The sequence below is a fragment of the Bos grunniens genome, chromosome X (genome assembly GCF_055505025.1).
Source record: "Bos grunniens cultivar Pamir isolate PY7600 chromosome X, Bosgru_T2T1.0, whole genome shotgun sequence".
Taxonomy (NCBI): Eukaryota; Metazoa; Chordata; class Mammalia; order Artiodactyla; family Bovidae; genus Bos; species Bos grunniens.
Window position 1 is genome coordinate 76,329,843 of NC_141194.1, and position 22,409 is coordinate 76,352,251.

General features: G+C 37.6%; 1 protein-coding gene across 2 annotated transcripts in view; it reads right to left on the bottom strand.

Moving 5' to 3' along the window:
- The window catches only part of POF1B (POF1B actin binding protein), a 99,325-nt gene extending 78,047 nt beyond the window's left edge, over positions 1–21,278 (bottom strand). The window contains exons 1-2 of one of the 2 annotated variants that reach the window (XM_086387999.1): positions 21,141–21,278; positions 20,694–21,017 (exon numbers count right to left, since the gene is read on the bottom strand). In XM_086387999.1, coding sequence (XP_086244125.1) covers positions 20,694–20,978 — 285 coding nt within the window. In that variant the 5' untranslated portion in view covers positions 20,979–21,017; positions 21,141–21,278. The remainder of the gene's footprint in view (positions 1–20,693; positions 21,018–21,140) is intronic. The other variant, XM_086387997.1, reaches the window with a different exon arrangement.
- Positions 21,279–22,409: the final 1,131 nt, after the last annotated feature.

The window sequence follows — 22,409 nt, forward strand, 5'->3', positions numbered from 1 at the left end:
AACCTTTCTGGGTGTCCCTCACTGTGGAGAAACTTTTCATCTTTAACCTAGATATTTTATCAATGGTGTTGTATAGATGGAGAAGTCTTGAGACTACTGTAAAAATACAACTGAAAACCAGAAGCAGGAGGCTTAAGTCCAAATCCTGAGAACACCAGAGAACTCTTGACTCCAGGGGAACATTAATCGACAGGAGCTCATCAAACACCTCCATATGTACACTGAAACGAAGCACCACCCAAGGGCCAACAAGTTCCAGAGCAAGACATACCAAGAAAATTCTGCAGCAACACAAGAACACAGCCCTGAGCTTGAATATACAGGCTGCCCAAAGGTACTCCAAACCCACTGACATCTCATAACTCATTGCTGGACACTTCATTGCATTCCAGAGAGAAGAAATCCAGCTCCACCCACCAGAATACCGACATAAACTTCCCTAACCAGGAAACCTTGACAAGCCACCTGCACAACTCCACCCACAGCGAGGAAACTCCACAATAAAGAGAACTCCACAAACCTCCAAAATACAGAAAGGCCACCCCAAACTCAGCAATATAAACAAGATGAAGACACAGAGGAATACCCAGCAGGTAAAGGAACAGGATAAATGCCCACCAAACCAAACGAAAGAGGAAGAGATAGGGAATCTACCTGATAAAGAATTCCGAATAATGATAGTGAAACTGATCCAAAATCTTGAAATCAAAATGGAATCACAGATAAATAGCCTGGAGACAAGGATTGAGAAGATGCAAGAAAGGTTTAACAAAGACCTAGAAGAAATAAAAAAGAGTCAATATGTAATGAATAATACAATAAATGAGATCAAAAACACTCTGGAGGCAGCAAATAGTAGTATAACAGAGGCAGAAGATAGGATTAGTGAAGTAGAAGATAGAATGGTAGAAATAAATGATGAGATTTTCCTCTGATGAGAGGAAAAAAGAAAAATGAATTAAAAGAAATGAGGACAATCTCAGAGACCTTCAGGACAATATTAAACGCCCTAACATTCAAATCATAGGAATCCCAGAAGAAGAAAAAAAGAAAGACAATGAAAAAATACTTGAAAACTTCCCCAAAATGGGCAAAGAAACAATCACCCAAGTCCAAGAAACTCAGAGAGTCCCAAACAGGATAAACCCAAAGCTAAACACCCCAAGACATATATTAATCAAATTAACTAAGATCAAACACAAAAAACAAATATGAAAAGCAGCAAGGGAAAAACAACAAATAACACACAAGGAGATTCCCATAAGGATAACAGCTGATCTTTCAATAGAAACTCTTCAGGCCAGGAGGGAATGGCAAGACATACTTAAAGTGATGAAAGAAAATAACCTACAGCCCTGATTACTGTACCCAGCAAGGATCTCATTCAAATATGAAGGAGAAATCAAAAGCTTTACAGACAAGCAAAAGCTGAGACAACTCAGCACCACCAAACCAGCTCTCCAACAAATGCTAAAGGATATTCTCTAGACAAGAAACACAAAAAGGGTGTATAAACTCGAACCCAAAACAATAAAGTAAATAGTAACAGGATCATACTTATCAATAATTACCTTAAACATAAATGGGTTCAGTGCCGCAACCAAAAGACAAAGACTGGCTGAATGGATGCAAAAACAAGACCCCTATATACTTTGGCTACAAGTGACCCACCTCAAAACAGGGGACATATACAGACTGAAAGTGAAGGGCTGGCAAAAGATAATCCATGCAAATAGAAACCAAAAGAAAGCAGAAGTAGCAATACTCATATCAGATAAAATAGACTTTAAAACAAAGTCTGTGAAAAGAGACAAAGAAGGACACTACATGATGAAAAAAGGATCAATCTAAGAAGAAGATATAACGATTATAAATATATACGCACCCAATATAGGAGCACCACAATATGTAAGACAAATGCTAAAAAGTATGAAAGGGGAAATTAACAATAATACAATAATAGTGGGAGACCTTTAATACCCCACTCACACCTATGGACAGATCAACTAAACAGAAAATTAACAAGGAAACACAAATTTTAAATGATACAATGGACCAGTTAGACCTAATTGATATCTGTAGGACATTTCACCCCAAAACAATGAATTTCACCTTTTTCTCAAGCACACATGGAACGTTCTCCAGGATAGATCACATCCTGGGTCATAAATATAGCATTGGTAAATTCAAAAAACTGAAATCATTCCAAGCATCTTTTCTGACCACAGTGCAGTAAGATTAGATCTCAATTACAGGAGAAAAACTGTTAAAAATTCCAACATGTGTAGGCTGAACAACACGCTGCTGAATAACCAACAAATTACAGAAGAAATAAAAAAATAAATCAAAATATGCATAGAAATGAATGAAAATGAAAACACAACAACCCCAAACCTGTGGGACACTGCAAAAGCAGTCCTAAGGGGAAAGTTCATAGCAATACAAGCATACCTCAAGAAACAAGAAAAAAGTCAAATAAATAACCTAACTCTACACCTAAAGCAACTAGAAAAGGAAGAAATTAAGAACCCCAGGGTTAGTAGAATGAAAGAAATCTTAAAAATTAGGGCAGAAATAAATGCAAAAGAAACAAAAGAGACCATAGAAAAAATCAACAAAGCCAAAAGCTGGTTCCTTGAAAGGATAAATAAAATTGACAAACCATTAGCCAGACTCATCAAGAAACAAAGGGAGAAAAATCAAATCAATAAAATTAGAAATGAAAATAGAGAGATCACAACAGACAAGACAGAAACACAAAGGATCATAAGAGACTGCTATCAGCAATTACATGCCAATAAAATGGACAACTTGGATGAAATGGGCAAATTCTTAGAAAAGGACAGCTTTCCAAAACTGAACCAGGAAGAAATAGAAAATCTTAACAGACCCATCACAAGCACGGAAATTGAAACTGTAATCAGAAATCTTCCAGCAAACAAAAGCCCAGGTCCTGACGGCTTCACAGCTGAATTCTACCAAAAAGTTAGAGACGAGCTAACACCTATCCTACTCAACCTCTTCCAGAAAACTGCAGAGGAACCTCAACTTCCAAACTCATTCTATGAGGCCACCATCACCCTAATACCAAAACCTGACAAAGATGCCACAAAAAAGAAAACTACAGGCCAATATCACTGATGAACATAGATGCAAAACTCCTTAACAAAATTCTAGCAATCAGAATCCAACAACACATTAAAAAGATCATACACCATGACCAGTTGGGCTTTATCCCGGGGATGCGAGGATTCTTCAATATCCGCAAGTCAATCAATGTAATACACCACATTAACACATTGAAAAATAAAAGCCATATGATTATCTCAATAGATGCAGAGAAAGCCTTTAACAAAATTCAACATCCATTTATGATAAAAACTTTGCAGAAAGCAGGAATAGAAGGAACATACCTCAACATAATAAAAGCTGTATATGACAAACCCACAGCAAACATTATCCTCAATGGTGAAAAATTGAAAGCATTTCCCCTAAAGTCAGGAACAGGACAAGGGTACCCACTTTCACTGCTACTATTCAACATAGTTTTGGAAGTTTTGGCCACAGCAATCAGAGCAGAGAAACAAATAAAAGGAATCCAGATTGGAAAAGAAGAAGCAAAACTCTCACTGTTTGCAGATGACAGGATCCTTTACATAGAAAACCCTAAAGACTCCATCAGAAAATTACTAGAGCTAAACAATGAATATAGTAAAGTTGCAGGATATAAAATCGACAAACAGAAATTTCTTGCATTCCTGTACCCTAATAATGAGAAAATAGAGAAATTAAGGAAACAATTCCATTCACCATTGGAATGAAAATAATAAAATACTTAGGAATATATCTAAAGAAACTAAAGACCTATATATAGAAAACTATGAGACACTGGTGAAAGAAATCAAAGAGGACACTAATAGATGGAGAAATATACCGTGTTCATGGTTTGGAAGAATCAATATAGTGAAAATGAGTATACAACTGAAAGCAATCTATAGATCCAATGCAATCCCTGTCAAGCCACCAACGGTATTTTTCACAGAGCTAGAACAAATAATTTCACAATTTCTATGGAAATACAAAAAATCTGGCATAGCCAAAGCAATCTTGAGAAAGAAGAATGTAACTGGAGGAATCAACCTGCCTGTCTTCAGGCTCTACTACAAAGCCACAGTCATCAAGACAGTATGGTACTGGCACAAAGACAGAAATATAGATCAATGGAACAAAATAGAAAGCCCAGAGATAAATCCACACACCTATGGACCTCTTATCTTTGGCAAAGGAGGCAAGAATATACAATGGAGAAAAGACAATCTCTTTAACAAGTGGTGCTGGAAAAACTGGTCAACCACTTGTAAAAGAATGAAACTAGAACACTTTCTAACACCATATACCAAAATAAACTCAAAATGGATTAAAGATCTAAACGTAAAACCAGAAACTATAAAACTCCTAGAAGAGAACATAGGCAAAACACTCTCTGACATAAATCACAGCAGGATCCTCTATGACTCACCTACCAGAATATTGGAAATAAAAGCAAAAATAAACAAATGGGACCTAATTAAAATTAAAAGCTTCTGCACAATAAAGGAAACTATAAGCAAGGTGAAAAGACAGCCTTCAGAATGGGAGAAAATAATAGTAAATGAAGCAACTGACAAACAACTAATCTCAAAAATATACAAGCAACTCCTGCAGCTCAATTCCAGAAAAATAAATGACCCAATCAAAAAATGGGCCAAAGAACTAAGCAGACATTTCTTCAAAGAAGGTATACAGATGGTAACGAACACATGAAAAGATGCTCAACATCACTCATTATCAGAGAAATGCAAATCAAAACCACAATGAGGTATCATTTCACGCCAGTCCAAATGGCTGTGATCCAAAAGTCTACAAGCAATAAATGCTGGAGAGGGTGTGGAGAAAAGGGAACCCTCTTACACTGTTGGTGGGAATGCAAACTAGTACAGCCACTATGAAGAACAGTGTGGAGATTCCTTAAAAAACTGGAAACAGAACTGCCTTGTGACCCAGTTATCCCACTACTGGGCATACAAACCGAGGAAACCAGAATTGAAAGAGACACATGTACCCCAATGTTCATCGCAGCACTGTTTATAATAGCCAGGACATGGAAGCAACCTAGATGTCCATCAGCAGATGAATGGATAAGAAAGCTGTGCTACATATACACAATGAAGTATTACCCAGCCATTAAAAAGAATACATTTGAATCAGTTCTAATGAAGTGGATGAAACTGGAGCCGATTATACAGAGTGAAGTAAGCCAGAAAGGAAAACATCAATACAGTATACTAACACATATATATGGAATTTAGAAAGATGGTAATGATAACCCTGTATGCAAGACAACAAAAGAGACACAGATGTATACAACAGTCTTTTGGACTCTGTGGGAGAAGGAGAGGGCGGGATGATTTGGGAGCATAGCATTGAAACATGTATAATATCATATAAGAAACGAATTGCCAGTCCAGGTTCAATGCACGACGCTTGGGGCTGGTGCACTGGGATGACCCAAAGGGATGGTATGGGGAGGGAGGGGGGAGGTGGTTTCAGGATGGGGAACACGTGTACACCCGTGGTGGATTCATACTGATGTATGGAAAAACCAATAAAATATTGTAAAGTAATTAGCCTCCAATTAAATAGATAAATTTAAGTAAAAAAAAAAATATATATATATATATATATAAGCAACAAGCCAAAAAAGTTTACTGTATAGCACAGGGAACTATAGTAAATGACCTGTAATAACTTATAATGGAAAATAATTTCAAAAATATTATATATATATACGTATAACTAAATCACACACACAAAAAGAATTCTGCTTTTTTAAATTTAGTACTGTTTATTTTTTGCTAGTTTTTCTAAACACCCCTCAGTTCAGTTCAGTCTCTCAGTCATGTCCGACTCTTTGCCACCCCACAAACTGCAGCATGCCAGGCCTCCCTGTCCATCACAAACTCCCAGAGCCTACCCAAACTCATGCCCATTGAGTCAGTGATGCCATTCAATCATCTCATCCTCTGCCATCCCCTTCTCCTCCCACCTTTACTCTTTCCCAGCATCAGGGTCTTTTCAAATGAGTCAGCTCTTTGCATCAGGTGGCCAAAGTATTGGGGTTTCAGCTTCAACATCTGTCCTTCCAATGAATACCCAGGACTGATCTCCTTTAGGATGGACTGGTTGGATCTCCTTGCTGTCTAAGGGACTCTCAAGCGTCTTCTCCAACACCACAGCTCAAAAGCATCAATTCTTCGGTGCTCAGCCTTCTTCACAGTCCAACTCTCACATCCATACATGACCACAGGAAAAACCATAGCCTTGACTAGACGGACCTTTGTTGGCAAAGTAATGTTTCTGCTTTTTAATATGCTGTCTAGGTTGGTCATAACTTTCCTTCCAAGGAGTAAGCGTCTTTTATTTCATGGCTGCAATCACCATCTGCAGTGATTTTGGAGCCCCCAAAAATAAAGTCAGCAGCCACTGTTTCCACTGTTTTCCTATCTATTTGCCATGAAGTGATGGGACCAGATGCCATGATCTTGGTTTTCTGAATGTTGAGCTTTAAGCAAACATTTTCACTCTCCTTTTTTAGTTTCATCAAGAGGATCTTTAGTACTTCTTCACTTTCTGCCATAAGGGTGGTGTCATCTGCATATCTGAGGTTACTGATATTTCTCCCAGCAATGTGATTTCAGCTTGTGCTTCTTCCTGCCCAGCGTTTCCATGATGTACTCTGCATATAAGTTAAATAAGCCATATGGACATCTAATAAGAAAGTATGAGATACAAAATTTTAAATGTATTTGTGTAAAATATGATTAATATGTTAATTAAGTATAATATCATTATATTTAAACTATCAGTGACATCATTCAAGATGTTCCTATTCTTATTTTTTCTGCACTTGATAAAATATTCTCGGAGAAATATTAATATGTTGCACTATGATTATATATTTTTCTTTCCCTTATACTTCTTCTGATTTTTGCTCTATGTATCTGTGTTTTTTGTTGTTAAGGTGTCTAATGGTTTATGATGTCTATCTTCTTTGTGAATTGTACCTTTTATCATTAAAAATATTAATCTTTGTTTCATTTAAAATAAATAAATTTTTAAAAATAAAAGACAAGAAAAAAGAGGAGAAAATTCTAAAAAGAAAATTAAATTTTGAATGAGAAAGAAAATATTTAAAAGAATCAGAAATGTAATAAAGTATTCAATACTCTTCAGAGAAGGCGATGGCACACCACTCCAGTACTCTTGCCTGGAAAATCCCATGGACGGCGGGGCCTGGTGGGCTACAGTCCATGGGATCACTAGGAGTTGGACATGAGTGAGTGACTTCACTTTATTTTTTCACTTTCATGCATTGGAGAAGGAAATGGCAACCCACTCCAGTGTTCTTTCCTGGAGAATCCCAGGGACGGGGGAGCCTGGTGGGTTGCTGCCTATGGGGTCGCACAGAGTCGGGACACGACTGAAGCGACTTAGCAGCAGTAGCAGTATTCAATACTCTTAGGTAGCACTCTAAGACAGCAAATTGTTAAAATAAGCTATTGGCATCTGAAAGAAAGATCAGTCTGCTTTGGGGGTATTATTTCTCTACGTCCTTGGATAATTGTTCTCTAAATGAGAGCTGGGAAACTCTAGTCATCTTAGGGAGAATTCGCTAGTCACAAAACATGTATTTTATTTCTGTATGTTAAAATAGCTATTAATTTAGAGTTAAAAAATCACATGAAATGCAAATAGTGCCAATTTCTTACTTACCTCAATGAAATAGCTTCTGAATAGTTCAATGCAGTGGAGATAAAAGGGAAAGCAGAAGCTGGAGAGGTGTTATTTTCCTTTAGGTTAGAAGGGAAACTTTAAAATCTTAAAACATACTCTGTATTCCCCTTCATGGAACACTGTTTTGTCTTGGCAAAGGGGCTTGAGTAACTCAATGAAGCTATGAGGCATGACATGCAGGACCATCCAAGATGGATAGGTCCTAGTCAGGAGTTCTGAAAAAAATGTGGTTCACTGGAAGAGGGAATGGTAAACAACTCCAGTATTCTTGCCATGAGAACACCATGAACAGTATGAAAAGGCAAAAAGATAGGACACCAGAAGATGAGTCCTAAGGTCAGAAGGTGTTCAATATGCTACTGGAGAAGAGTGGAGGGAAATAACAGCTCCAGAAAGAATGAAGCATCTGAGCCAAAGTGCAAACAATGATCAGTTGTGGATGAATGTTAGGTCCATGAATCAAGGTAAATTGGAAGTGGTCAAATAGGAGATGGCAAGAGTGAACATCAGCATCTTAGAAGTGAGTAAACTAAAATGGATGGTGGTGGTGGTTTAGTTGCTAAGTCATGTCTGACTCTTGTGAACTCCCTGGACTGTAGCCTCCTAGGCTCCTCTGTCCATGGGATTCTCCAGGCAATACTGGAGTGGGTTGCCATTTCCTTTTCCAGGGGATTTTCCTGACCCAGGAGTCGAACCCAGGTCTCCTACACTGCAGGCAGATTCTTTACCAACTAAGCTATGAGGGAAGCCCAAAATGGATGGGAATGGGCACATTTAATTCAGATGACCATTATATCTACTACTGTGAACAAAAATCCATTAGAAGAAATGGAGTAGCCCTCAGAGTCAACAAGAATCTGAAATGTAGTACTTGGATGCAATCTCAAAAGTGACAGAATGAGATTGGTTTGTTTCCAAGGCAAACCATTAAACATCACAGTAATCCAAGTCTATGCTCCAACTATCAATGCCAAAGAAGCTGAAGTTACCTGGTTCTATGAAGACCCAAAACATCTTCTAGAACTAATATTAAAAAAAAGATGCCCTTTTCATCATGTGTGTGAAGTCGCTCAGTCGTGTCCGACTCTTTGCGACCCCATGGACTGTAGCCCGCCAGGATCCTCTGTCCATGGTATTCTCCAGGCAAGAATACTGGAGTGGGTTGCCATTTCCTTCTCCAGGGGATCTTCCCAACCCAGTGATCTAACCCGGGTCTCCTGCATTGCAGGCAGACACTTTATCCTCTGAGCCACCAGGGTCATAACAAACACCCTCTTCCAACAACCCAAGAGATGACTCTACATATGGACATCACCAGATGGTCAATATTGAAATCGGATTGATTATATTTTTTGCAGCTGAGGATGGAGAAGCTCCACACAGGCAGCAAAAACAAGACCTGAAGCCGACTGTGGTGCAGATCATAATCTTCTTATGGTAAAACTCAGGCTTAAACTGAGAAAGTACGGAAAGCCACTAGGCAATTCAGGTATGACCTAAATAAGATTCCTTATGATTATAGAGTGGAGGTGACAAATAAGGGGTTAGATCTGGTAGACAGAGTGCCTGAAGAACTATGGACAGAGGTTCCTAACATTGTACAGGAGTCATTGACCAAAACCATCTCCAAGAAAAAGAAATGCAAGAAGTCAAAATGATTGTCTGAAGAGGCTTTACAAATAGCTGAGGAAAGAAGAAAAGTGAAAGGCAAGGGAGAAAGGGAAAAATATACTCAACTGAATGCAGGGTTCCATAGTATAGCAAGAAGAGATAAGAAGGCCTTCTTAAATGAACAATGCAAAGAAATAGAAGCAAACAATAGAATGGGAAAGACTAGATATTTCCTTAAGAAAACGGGAGATATCAAAAAAATATATCGTGTAAAAATGGACACAATAAAGGACTGAAACAGTAAAGACCTAATAGAAGCAGAAGAGATTAAGAAGTGGTGGCAAGAATACACAGAACTATATTAAAAAGTTCTTAATGACCCAGGTAACCACAATGGTGTGATCACTCACCTAGGGCCAGACATCCTGGAGTGTGAAGTCAAGTGGGCCTTAGCTTCCTAAGCATTACTACAAGCAACGCTAGTGGACATGGTGGAATCCCAGCTGAGCTATTGAAAATCCTAAAAGATGCTGCTGCAAATTAGGAAAACTCAGCAGTGATCACAGGACTGGAAAATGTTAGTTTTCATTTCAATCCCAAAGAAAGGCAGTGCCAAAGAATGTTCAAACTACTGCACAATTGTACTCATTTCACATGCTAGCATAATAGTGCTCAAAATCCTTCAAGCTAGCCTTCAACAGTACATGAACCAATAATTTCCACATGAACAAGCTGGGTCTCCAAGAGGCGAGGAACCAGAGATCAAATTGGCAAAATCTGTTCGATCACAGAGAAAGCAAAGGTATTCCAGACAAACATCTACTTCTGTTTCATCAACTACGTGGAAGCCTTTGAATGTAGCAATCACAACAAACTGTGGAAAATTCTTAAAGAGATGGGAACATCAGACCATCTTACCTGTCTCCTGAGAAATCTGTATGGGGGGCGTGAAGCAACAGTTAAAACTGGACATGGAGCAACGGACTGGTTCCAGATTGGGAAAGGCGTACGACAAGGCTGTATATTGTCACCCTGCTTCTTTAACTTATATGCAGACTACATCATTGGTAAAGACCCTGATGCTGGGAAAGATTGAAGGCAGGAGGAGAAGGGGATGACAGAGGATGAGATGGTTGGATTTCATCACCAACTTGATGGACATGAATTTGAGCAAGCTCCGGGAGTTGGTGATAGACAGGGAAGCCTGGTGTGCTGCAGTCCATGGGGTCACAAAGAGTTGGACACAACTGAATTACTGAACTGACTAACTGACTGACAGACATCATTCAAAATGCTGGGCTGGATGAACCACAAGCTGGAATTTAGATTGCCCAGAGAAATATCAACAACTTTAGATATGCAGGTGATACCACTCTAATGGCAGAAAGTGAAGAGGAACTAGAGAGCTTCTTGATGAGGGTGAAGGAGGAGAGAGAAAATGCCAGCTTAAAACTCAACATTCAAGAAACTAAGATCATGGCATCCGGTCCCATTACTTCTTGCAAATAGAAAATGAAAAAGTGGAAGCACTTACATGTTTTATTTTCTTGGGCTCCAAAATCACTGTAGACGGTGACTGCAGCCATGAAATTTAAAAAGCCTTATTCCTTGGAAGGAAAGCTATGATAAACCAAGACAGTCTATTAGAAAACAGAGATATCACCTTGCCAACAAAGGTCCATGTAGTGAAAGCTGTGGTTTTTCCAGTAGTCATGCATGGATACGAGAGTTGGACCATAAAGAAGGTTGAGCACTGAAGCACTGATGCTTTTGAACTGTGGTGCTAAAGAAGATTCTTGAGTCTCTTGGACTGCAAGATGATGAAACCAGTCAATCTAAAGGAAGTCAACCCAGAATATTTATTGGAAGGGCTGATGTTGAAGCTGAAACCCAATACTTTGGCCACCTGATGAGAAGAACTGACTCATTCAAAAAGACTCTGATGCTGGGAAAGATTGAAGGTAAAAGGAGAAGGGGGTGGCAGAGGATGAGATGGTTGGATGGCATCACCAACTCAATGGACATGAGTTTGAGCAAATTCTGGGACATAGTTAAGAGCAGTGGAGCCTGGCATGCTGCATGCAGCTTGCCATGAGGTGGCAAGTCATTCACGACCTAAAAGCTGAACAACAACATAAGGGAAACCTTAAAAAGTTAAAACATACTCTAAATTCCAGGATTATTTCAGGGCAACACCTTGAAAGTCAGAACAAAATCTACTTTGTCCTTTAATACATTTTTGATACTTTCCCCTCTGATAACAAAACATTAGAATGGAAAAAATACAGTAATGGTAACTGTGAAATGATCTGCTGAAACTAAAAAATATTAACTTGTTTTAACTAAAAATTCTTTAATATCTAGCTAAGGTTAATTAAGGGAGATAGCTGATAAAGAGCTGATATTTAAACTCAGGACATTCATTAACTAGCTTTTCTAACTTGGACAAGTTATTTTGAGCTGTTTACACTTCAATATTTTTATTTGTACAACAAATAATACCCAATGTATGTTGTTCTATTTATTTTTTGGAGTTCTAGTAAGTAATGTATATAAAATTTTTGAAAAATAAAACATAGCATCTATTAATATGAGGCATTATTTTTAATAGATTGGTAACATATGTAACTAAGATATTTGTTCAATACTTGTTATGTAGTGGTAATGAAAGAGACAGAAAAGACAGAATACACTTTCTACCCTCACCAAAGTTACAATCAGTTAGGGGTAAAAACTCGGAGAAGGCAATGGCAACCCACTCCAATACTCTTGCCTGGAGAATCCCATGGACGGAGGAGCCTGGTAGGCTGCAGTCCATGGGGTCGCAGGGAGTCAGACACAACTGAGTGACTTCACTTCCACTTTTCACTTTCATGCATTGGAGAAGGCAATGGCAACCTACTCCAGTACTCTTGCCTGGAGAATCCCAGGGACAGCAGAGCCTGGTGGGCTGCCGTCCATGGAGTTGCACAGAGTCGGACACGACTGAAGCGACTTAGCAGCAGCAGCAGGGGTAAAAACTATTATTGTAAATAACAATAAAGTATAGTATCATAAAAGCTACAAGGAACTTACTCTGGGAGTTTCCAGCGCTAAGAGGTAACTTCAGCCTGGGACAACTAAAGATTTCATCACAAGGTTACACTTCAGGAAAATTTCTTGAAAAATTACTATAATTTCAACATATCTAGATTGGTGAGAATAGAGAATAGGGACATTTCAAATGTAAGAGTATCATGCACAAAGACATAGTTGTGGAAAATGAGGGGCTATATTTAAAGAACAACAGTTTACATTTTGGCTGAAACATAGAACACTAAAAGAGGAGTTCCCGGAAACAAGGTCCCTTGAGAGCCAAATAATTGGAGGGCTTTGAAAGTCAGACTAAGAAATTCATAGACACTGAGTATCACTGAAGTTTTATTGAGTAGTAGAGTGATATGAGGTGTTTATAGATAATTTAAGTAACTAAAATATTCTTAGGTGCAATAGAGTTTGTGAAGATTTTAAAATAATTTTATTCAGAGATATATACATCCAAGCTGAAGTCTATGCTAAGGAGAAATGGGTAAATACTATGCTTGAAGATAAAAATATTTCCTTGGAGAGTTCTAAATGTATTTTCATATGTGGATGAGTACTGAACAGTAGAAGTAGCTTTTATGAAACAATCTCAGGGCACATAACTGATATGCTAAACCAATTACAAGGTCATTGAGTAAGATTCAGTAAATAAAAACATTTCCCTTAAATATACAGGAGAGGTAGAAAGAATATTCCTATAAGCAGTGTAATTAACAGCTCTAAGTTAATTTGGTTAAAGGAAGAATCACAACAATATTCCAGGGAAATTACATGACAAATCAGAATGACAAACCCTTCAACAATATTTGGCATATTAAATAATGATAAATATTTGTCCAAAGGGAAAAAAAAGTTTTAACCAAATATAAACAAGTCAAATCCAGATGCTTAATAAGATCCAAGAACTAAAATAGAAAACTGATTGCCTTATTAAATAACTTTCTTATATTTCTGTGTTGTTCATGTTTTTAAAGAGGCAATTTGTGCCATGCTGTGGAGCAATGAGGCTGGTGCACCACAACTACTGAGCCCACACTCTAGATGCCACACACCGCAACTAGAGAAAGCCTGAACACAGCACTGAAGACCCAGCACAGTCAAAAAATGAATAAATAAATAATTTTTTTAAATTTTTCTCTCAAAAAGTAAGGTTCTGGGGAAATTATATAAAAGATAGATAGTCAGCCCTCCGTATCCATGGCTTCTGCATCTGCAAATTCAACCAACAGAGGACTGAAAATATTAGGAAAATAAAAATCTGGAAAGCTTCAAAAAGCAAAACTTGAATTTGATGTGTTCTGACTACTATTTATACAGCATTTATATTGTATTTACAGATCTAAAGACGATTTAAAATACATGGAATGCTATGCATAGGTTATATGTAAATATTAGGCCATTTTATATAAGATATTTGAGCATCTGTGGATTTTGGTATCTGGAGTGGGGATCCAGGTACCAATCCCATTTGGATAACAAAGGGTGACTGTATATACATATATAAATAAAAATACTTCATTTCACTTTTTAAAGAAGATTCATGAATTTAATTCTTCTACTGAAATAGTCTTTCTAAACATATACTTTGAAAGTTCATGGCTTCATATTCTGTTTCATTCCTATGTGTCCATTAAAGCTGATCAGGTACATTGGCAGCAGTTTGATGGCACACCTGCACCACCATGAATTTCTTTGAATGTGATGATTTTAGATATATTTCTATATTTAAATGAGCAGCTTGAATGTATGTATGTATGTATGTATATATACATATACATATACATATATATATATATATATCTGCAGTGTCCAGTAGAACTCTCTGCAGTGGTGGAAATACCTTATATCTTTGCTGTACAGATAGTAGTCATTAGCCACCTGTGGCTGTTGAGCACTTAAACGTGGCTATTGTGACTGAGGAACTGAATAATTAGTTTTAATTTTAATTAACTTAAATGTGAAAAGAAAAGAAAGAAAGTGAATTCACTGTCTTGTCCGACTCTTTGTGACCCCCATGGACTGTAGCCTACGAGGCTCCTCAGTCCATGGACATTTTCCAGGCAAGAGTACTGGTTGCCATTTCCTTCTCCATGGTATTTCCTGACCCATGGATCAAACCAGGGTTTCGAGCATTGAAGGCATACGCTTTACCATCTGAGCCACCAGGGAAGCTCATATTCATGATAGACTATTCATATATTATTTAATTTATTATCATATTTTATCTGTGCAGCTAGTGGTTTCTGTTGGCTATATTTTTATAAATCAATAATATGAATGGAAAGAATTATAAAGTGATAACTCTGTGCTGGACACCTTCACATGTTATCTCATTTGATACTCATTACAACTCTGCTTGCTTCCCTGGTGGCTCAGATGGTAAAGCGCCTGTCTGCAATGCAGGAGACCTGGGTTTGATCCCTGAGTTGGGAAGATCCCTGGGTTGGGAAGCTACTTATTTGTAGCTCTCCCTGAGACATTACACATAGATTCACTTGTACAGCCATTTTCTCCACACAATGTTCTCTGTGACTGATCTTTAGGATCCACAAAATATAAACATCTTTAGTCAATACCTATTGGTTTTCATTTTCCTATTGATAGGTCCTATCAAATAGTTCAAGACTTTGGTGCAATGCATAAAGGAGAGACAGCAAGACTGTTGGGATGAGAATTAAATAATAAAAATTACATACATAGTACAGGACTTTGTTTGCTAAATATTTGGAAACTTGTTGAACACAACTCTTTCATGTTGCCTAATTTGAATTTTAAAACTTTACTTATAATTAATAAGTAATACACTGTTCCAAGAAAAAAAACCATGGGAGCCTTATAGGTGCTTCTGTCAGTTTTTTTTTTTTTTAATTTAATTTTTTTAATATAAATTTATTTATTTTAATTGGAGGTTAATTACTTTACAATATTGTATTGGTTTTGCCATACATCAACATGAATCTGCCACAGGTATACACATGTTCCCCATCCTGAACCCCCACTCCTTCCTCCCTCCCCGTACCATCCCTCTGGGTCGTCTCAGTGCACCAGCCCCAAGCATCCAGTATCATGCATCGAACCTGGACTGGCGATTCGTTTCATATATGACTATGAGAATCACTGACTGTAATAATGGTGACTGAACAGTTTCAAAAGAAGTAGTATCTTTAAAAACCACCTGACATTTATGCTGACAGAATTTCCCAAGGCAAACTGTCATTTGAATAAATTGTCTGAATAGTATGGGAGATGCTTTACCTAGAACCTTTTAAAGCCAGCAACATGGTTAAACACCTGTCTTAGGTTATTGTTGAGATGCTGTTCTGAACTTTGTACAGAAAGAAACAGATTAAGTTGTAATGATCTCTGTTTAGATGAAACAAACACTTCCTCAATTTAGGATAAAATTTGTGATTCTGTTCCCATGTAAAGAAAGCTATAGAATGCAAGGGTAATGGAATTCCTTCCCCTCACAGCTTCCCTCCAAGGAAACTCTGACACTCAAGAGACCCATTCTTGGATTCTTTCTCTTTTACTGAAGGAAATACTAGGAGAGAAAATAAAGTATCCAGTCACTTTGCAGTGCATGTTTTTTTGTTTTTAAGAATTAGAAATGTATATGTTCCATTGGAAGTCAAAAAGGGATGGCTATTAAGATGGCTTCTGTTGTGAAGAAAATGTTGGCTCAAATATACATGTTTAGAAAGGTTTTCACTTTGAAATAGGCTTTAAGAGCATGGCAAATCTTGCAGTTATTTTACCAAGAATTGTCAAGAAAAAAAAATTTGAATCACAACAGTTAAAAGTTCACCTCCCTCCCCATTTCCCCCACCACCTTCACACACACACACACACACACACAATTATAGCTTGTTAGTGCTATTGACTGAAAACAGGCCCAGCAATTTATCAGACTTCCCTTATACAAAAGACAGTTGGCAAGGGCATTTTCACCTAGCAATTAGTTGTACTCAATTTCTATCAGATCAGATCAGATCAGATCAGTCGCTCAGTCGTGTCTGACTCTTTGCGACCCCATGAATCGCAGCACGCCAGGCCTCCCTGTCCATCACCAACTCCCGGAGTTCACTGAGACTCACGTCCATCGAGTCAGTGATGCCATCCAGCCATCTCACCTCTGTTGTCCCCTTCTCCTCTTGCCCCCAATCCCTCCCAGCATCAGAGTCTTTGCCAATGAGTCAACTCTTCGCATGAGGTGGCCAAAGTATTGCACTCAATTTGTATAGCTTCATTTAATTATAAGCACAAAAGGAATGACCAAAGCTGAAAACTCAGGGCTCTTTATCCTATGACCTCATTCCTTTTTCAGGCAACCTACTTCCCTGAACAATCATTCACTTTAGTGACCACGCCTTTGAACAACAATTTATCAAAACAACACACCCATCCCCACAGAAGAGGAACATTTTCTGATAGTGTATAGAAATCCTGGCATAGTAAAGGAGCTATCCACAATCTTTGTTACCAAAGAAAAAGAAAAAAAAAAATCATGTAAACAAAGAAAAGCCCAAGCTGAATAATTCTGAGAGCAGAGATCATTCATAAACTCATATTCTTCCCCAGGTTGCTTTCTGGAGTTAAATTTTGTTCCAAGCTTAAAATTTAAATGAATGGTCATCCATATAACACAATTTCTAAGAGGTCTTTTCTTGCATCAGAACATTTTATTCAGTAAAATATTGATGGCTAAAGCACAAAATAATATTTTAAAATGAAATATAGACATACAGAACACCTACAGACTAGATCATGTATGCATGCATGGATTCTAAGTTGCTTCTGTCTTGTTTGACTCTTTGTGACCCTATGGATTGTAGCCGGCCAGGCTTCTTTGTCCATGAGATTCTCCAGGCAAGAGTACCGGAGTGGGTTGCCATGCCCTCCTCCAGGGGATCTTCCCAACTCAGGGATCAAACCCACATCTGTTATGTCTCTTGCATTGGCAGCAGGTTCTTTACCACTAGCACCACCTAGGAAGCCCCCAGATCATGTTTTTCTGTCCTCAATAATGACTCTCCCTAAATAAGCAAATGGGTATTTAGATAATCATGGTGCTTCCTACATAACAGGCACTTAATAAATATGTGCTCAATGAATGATGGGTATTAAAAATATTTTATTTTGATCAATTTCTCTGTCATAACAGAACTGTTCTGTATGCATGGAAAATATCTTGAACATCGTAAAAAGCTAAAATTAATGAAAGAGAAACATTTATGTCCAACGTGTATTAACATCAATGCTGTTCATTTGAGGCAGTATTTCATTTTGAATTAATGATGGGTGTTTAACATTCAGGCCTTTTAAAAGGTTGAGACAAAAGGTTTTTGTTCTCTTTAGTTTCATGTATTTTCTAGAACTCCATTTATTTATAAGACTACATTCAGTTCTAAAATTCACCTATGACCTTGATTATATCTGCTTCTGATTCTTCCAGTTCATATGAATAAACTTAGTAATTTTAATTCTATCATCAATTTAGATAATTTCACCTGCAACTGGTTTCTATGTTCAATTTTTTCTGAGAAACATTCTATCAGTCAGACAAAATAATACTGAGAGAATCATAAAATATATCTGATCAATTGTAGATAAGAAACAAACATTATATTTGGAGAAATTTAAAATATGTTTATGTCTATAAACACTATTTTAGTTCATAAGAAAGCAATAAAGGAAAAACGTGTGCTAAAAAGCCAGAAATAGAAAATATTAAAGTCTTGCACAAAGCATTTGTTTAAATCTAAAATGTCTACTACACAAACTAAAAAAGAAAAGCAGCGCAATATCATTTCAGTTTCTCAAAGGGATCATATTTTACTACTGGCAATGATATATATTTTTAATCTTATGAATTCTTTTAATATCATCCAAACACAAAAATGCTAAAAACAATTAAAGTAAAAGTTTAATTGAATTCATGATAACCAACCCATTTTCCTAGCTGCCATGGTCACAAACTCAAGCATCAGAATAATTGCTATATACCAACTCAAAATGTCTTTGAAACATGGCATATTAAGGAGAGTATTTAAAAAAATAAAGCTAAATGAAAAAGGTATTAAGTAATGTGTACTTCTTTCTTGTGCTAGGCATGGTATATAATAAAGCTGCTACCACATCTTACCCATTTCATTAACATGAAGGTAATTTCAGGTCAATTTTAGATCTTACCTTATACAATGCCATCCTGTCACTAAACAGGAAGAAAGTAAATAAAATAATAGTTTCTTAGTCACATTCTTTGTGACAGGTATCTTAAAGCTTTCTTGCCAAATTATCTTTTAGAAGATTTATGAATGCCCTTTGATATGTAACTCAGCTTGAAATTTTACCTCCCTCTTCCTCACCCAGCCCTTTTCTTTCTTGTCAACTATAAATAACTTCAGACTTCACCCTCTATTCCAATCTCTTTTCTCAGTTTCTGTGGTGATACTTTCTGTCCTTAAGGCTCTTTGTAAATTCCTTTGGGGAACTACATTTCAGGATGGAGCTAGTTCTATGAGGATCACTTAGCAAATATCTGGTAGAAAGAAGGTGATTCTTGTAAAAAGCTCAACCAGCGTGGGCCAGGTTTATTTAAAAGGAAAGTTAAACTATGAAGTATACAATAAAGTGTGACCCTAAAAGCTGTTCTGTGGTCAATGTTTATAACTTGCCAAATTTCAGCTTTAATTTTTTTTCCTATTTATTTTTCTTTTACTAGGAAGTTGATAAGATGTTAATAATAACGTCAGGGTAATTTTAGCATACCCATGATAGTGGCAACTTGCTGTTTCCAACTTTTGCATTGTTTTGAGGCTACTCAGGAATATAGGTGACAGCTACTATGTTGTTCATTAACATCCTAATGCTTAATATTTGAATGCACATTTGCATTATTATTATCACAAAATAATAGTTTTGACTTTTTCTTCCCTTTGACTTCAATGCAGGTGGCATTTTTCTCAAATAGGTAATTATTGCCAGTAAATGCTTGGGTTTTTCTTCTTAATTTCCCCCTCAATTTAAGCTAGGAGTGAAGTAAAACAGTAAAATTGTGGCCCTTATAGTTGTTCATTTACCTATATCTTTAAAAACTTCTTTTTAAAAGAGCTTTATTATATCCCTTATACATGTTGTTTCATATACAACTTAAAATTGTTGTTTTGGGGAAAATAATCCATATTATTTCAAATCAGCATAAGGATATCATTCTGATGGTTACTTTTTGAGCTGTACTTTTTGATACAGTATTACTTGTACTTTTTGATACAGTACTACTTATATCTTGAAGCATAATTTCAGTTTGGACAGAAGTTTCCAGAAAGCTTTAAGACATGAAACTTTAATGTAAAGACAGTCAAAGATGAAAACAGACATAGAGCTGTTATTTTTATATTGTCTTGCAATGTTCTTTCACATTCATTGGCAAGATTATTAGCACAGATATTAAACTAACCCCTTTTAAAACAAATTTATTTTATTTTAAAGGGTGTCTTAGACTTCCACTATTTTTAGCTTTCATATAACAACTGCTTATATCGTGCCTTCCTCAATTCTATATTCACTTTCAATATTCCTTCTACTAAGACATAAATTATCCACCTTGACTATACAAGAACCAGTGTGTCATTTTCAGAAGACTAAACACATATAACAATTCAAATAGACATTTGTGCCTGTCACTTATCCTGGAGCAGTATACTATTTGCTAAACACAAATAACTGCGTGTCACTCCATACATACCATTTTCCCTGCGTCACCATATTTGATTTTTTAAAAAAGCTGTTTACTTTTGATATGAAGTGAAGCAGTGAGAACTCATTTTATAAAAAGTTGAGGATTGCTTTATGGTAGGAGTAAAAGAATACCTCAGATTAGATATTCCAATCTAATTCCACAAAAATGAATCATCCTATATTCTAGTTAGATTGTGAAAATCATTGGAACTGATAAACAAATGGTTACAAGCATTAGTAAACTGATAAACAAATGGCTACAGCACTAGAAAAGGACAGCCAGGAGATGGAATTTGGATGACCTTATATTGAATATAAAAGTGCAATCCAAGAGATAATATTCTGTAGAACAGAGCCAGAGAAGCAGGAAGAGAATAAACGAGTTCAAGATTTCCCCCTCTTTGACATAGCTGCCTTTGTGGTACCTGGGAATGGTCGCTCCAAACCAAGCTTTGGTAGGAGGAGGCAGTTTTGAGAGGGGAGAGCACTTCTCCTGAGCCGACAGGGTCCAAAGTCTGAACCACCTTGTTCATGGGCCCACTGTAAGTCCTCACTCGCTGGTACACTATATTTTTTTCTGGAGGCTGCTGAGCTTGGCTTGACTGACGGTAGCAGTGGTAATGCTGGGGCTGGCATGGCAGCACCTCTGGGGACTGCTGAGTCCCACAGCTGCTGCTGCTCATCTCACTCGAATAGCTTGAGCTCATCATCTTCTCAGTGGTCTGCAAGGTAATCCCCAGATGCTCTCCCTAAGGAATAAACAAAGAAAGATCATGAAAGAAAGGGGCAGGAAAGCAGACAAGAAGGTACATGTTGAAACCTTTTATTAACCACCGCGGCCTATTCTGGTGCCAACAAGAGACTAGAGTTACCTGAGCAGCAGCAGAAGCAGGTCCGGCAGCTGCAGAGGAGGCAGCAGAGTAGTCGAGTGCAAAAGCAAAGTGGAGGCACCCCAGTGAGATTGTTCCAGGAAATAGTACTGCCACGCCCCTGAAGGGCGGAATCACCAGGCAGGTTTACCTGCCGGGAGAGGCCCTGCTTTGCTATGGAGATAGCTACAAGGCGGCTCAGTAGGCTAAGGAAGTCTAGGAAGAGCAGGAATGTGGAATTTCAGGGCTAAAGTCAGAGCTTCCAAATTCCACTGTCTTGGAAATTCACTTGAACTGTAAATAGGTAAAGACATGCCCATGCCAAAATTTACTACAGAAAAAAAGTCACAAAAGTCACATGAAGGTAACTTTCCCATGGTTCTTAACCTTAGGAAAGGTAATTTACAAGCACGAATATTACCATTTCAGAGTCTCAGACCAAAATAAGGGATATTAGCATAGGCACCACACTAGTTTTCCCAGATAAATTTGCATTCTTTGTAAAACCCAGCTGGTAACTGCAGTTAAGGGGAATTGCTGTGGGGTCTCCTTCTAGCAACTCTCTAATTTTGGACCTGTTTAATTTGCCCCAGGCCTCATGTGGCTTTCTAATTTAAATTGAGGAAGATTTGTCTAAATGATGAGATCCATTAAGAAAAATCTAACCAGTCCATAAATGCTTTGCATTTTTGCACTTATATATTGTATTGCATTTTTACAAAGAACTGTATCCTGATTTAATGCTTTTTAAATATCTAGTTCTTAAGGGACCTGCAAGTCTTAAGAGGTGCCTTAATTGATATAATGAGATTTAAATATCCTTAGCACTTATATTCGGAGAAGGCAATGGCACCCCACTCCAGTACTCTTGCCTGGAAAATCCCATGGGCAGAGGAGCCTGGTAGGCTGCAGTCCATGGGGTCGCGAAGAGTTGGACACGACTGAGGGACTTCCCTTTCACTTTTCGCTTTCATGCATTGGAGAAGGAAATGGCAACCCACTCCAGTGTTCTTGCCTGGAGAATCCCAGGGACGGGGGAGCCTGGTGGGCTGCCATCTATGGGGTCGCACAGAGTCGGACACGACTGAAGCGACTTAGCAGCAGCAGTAGCACTTATATTTATAACTACCTGAAGTCACAATCATATTGCCTACTTATCCACCAGAGTTTGCCTTGCAAGATATTTCAGCACTACAGAATTATAGAATACTCTCACTGAGGGTGTCTTCAGAAAATGGATGTCTTCATAGTGTGTATATATACCATAGAACC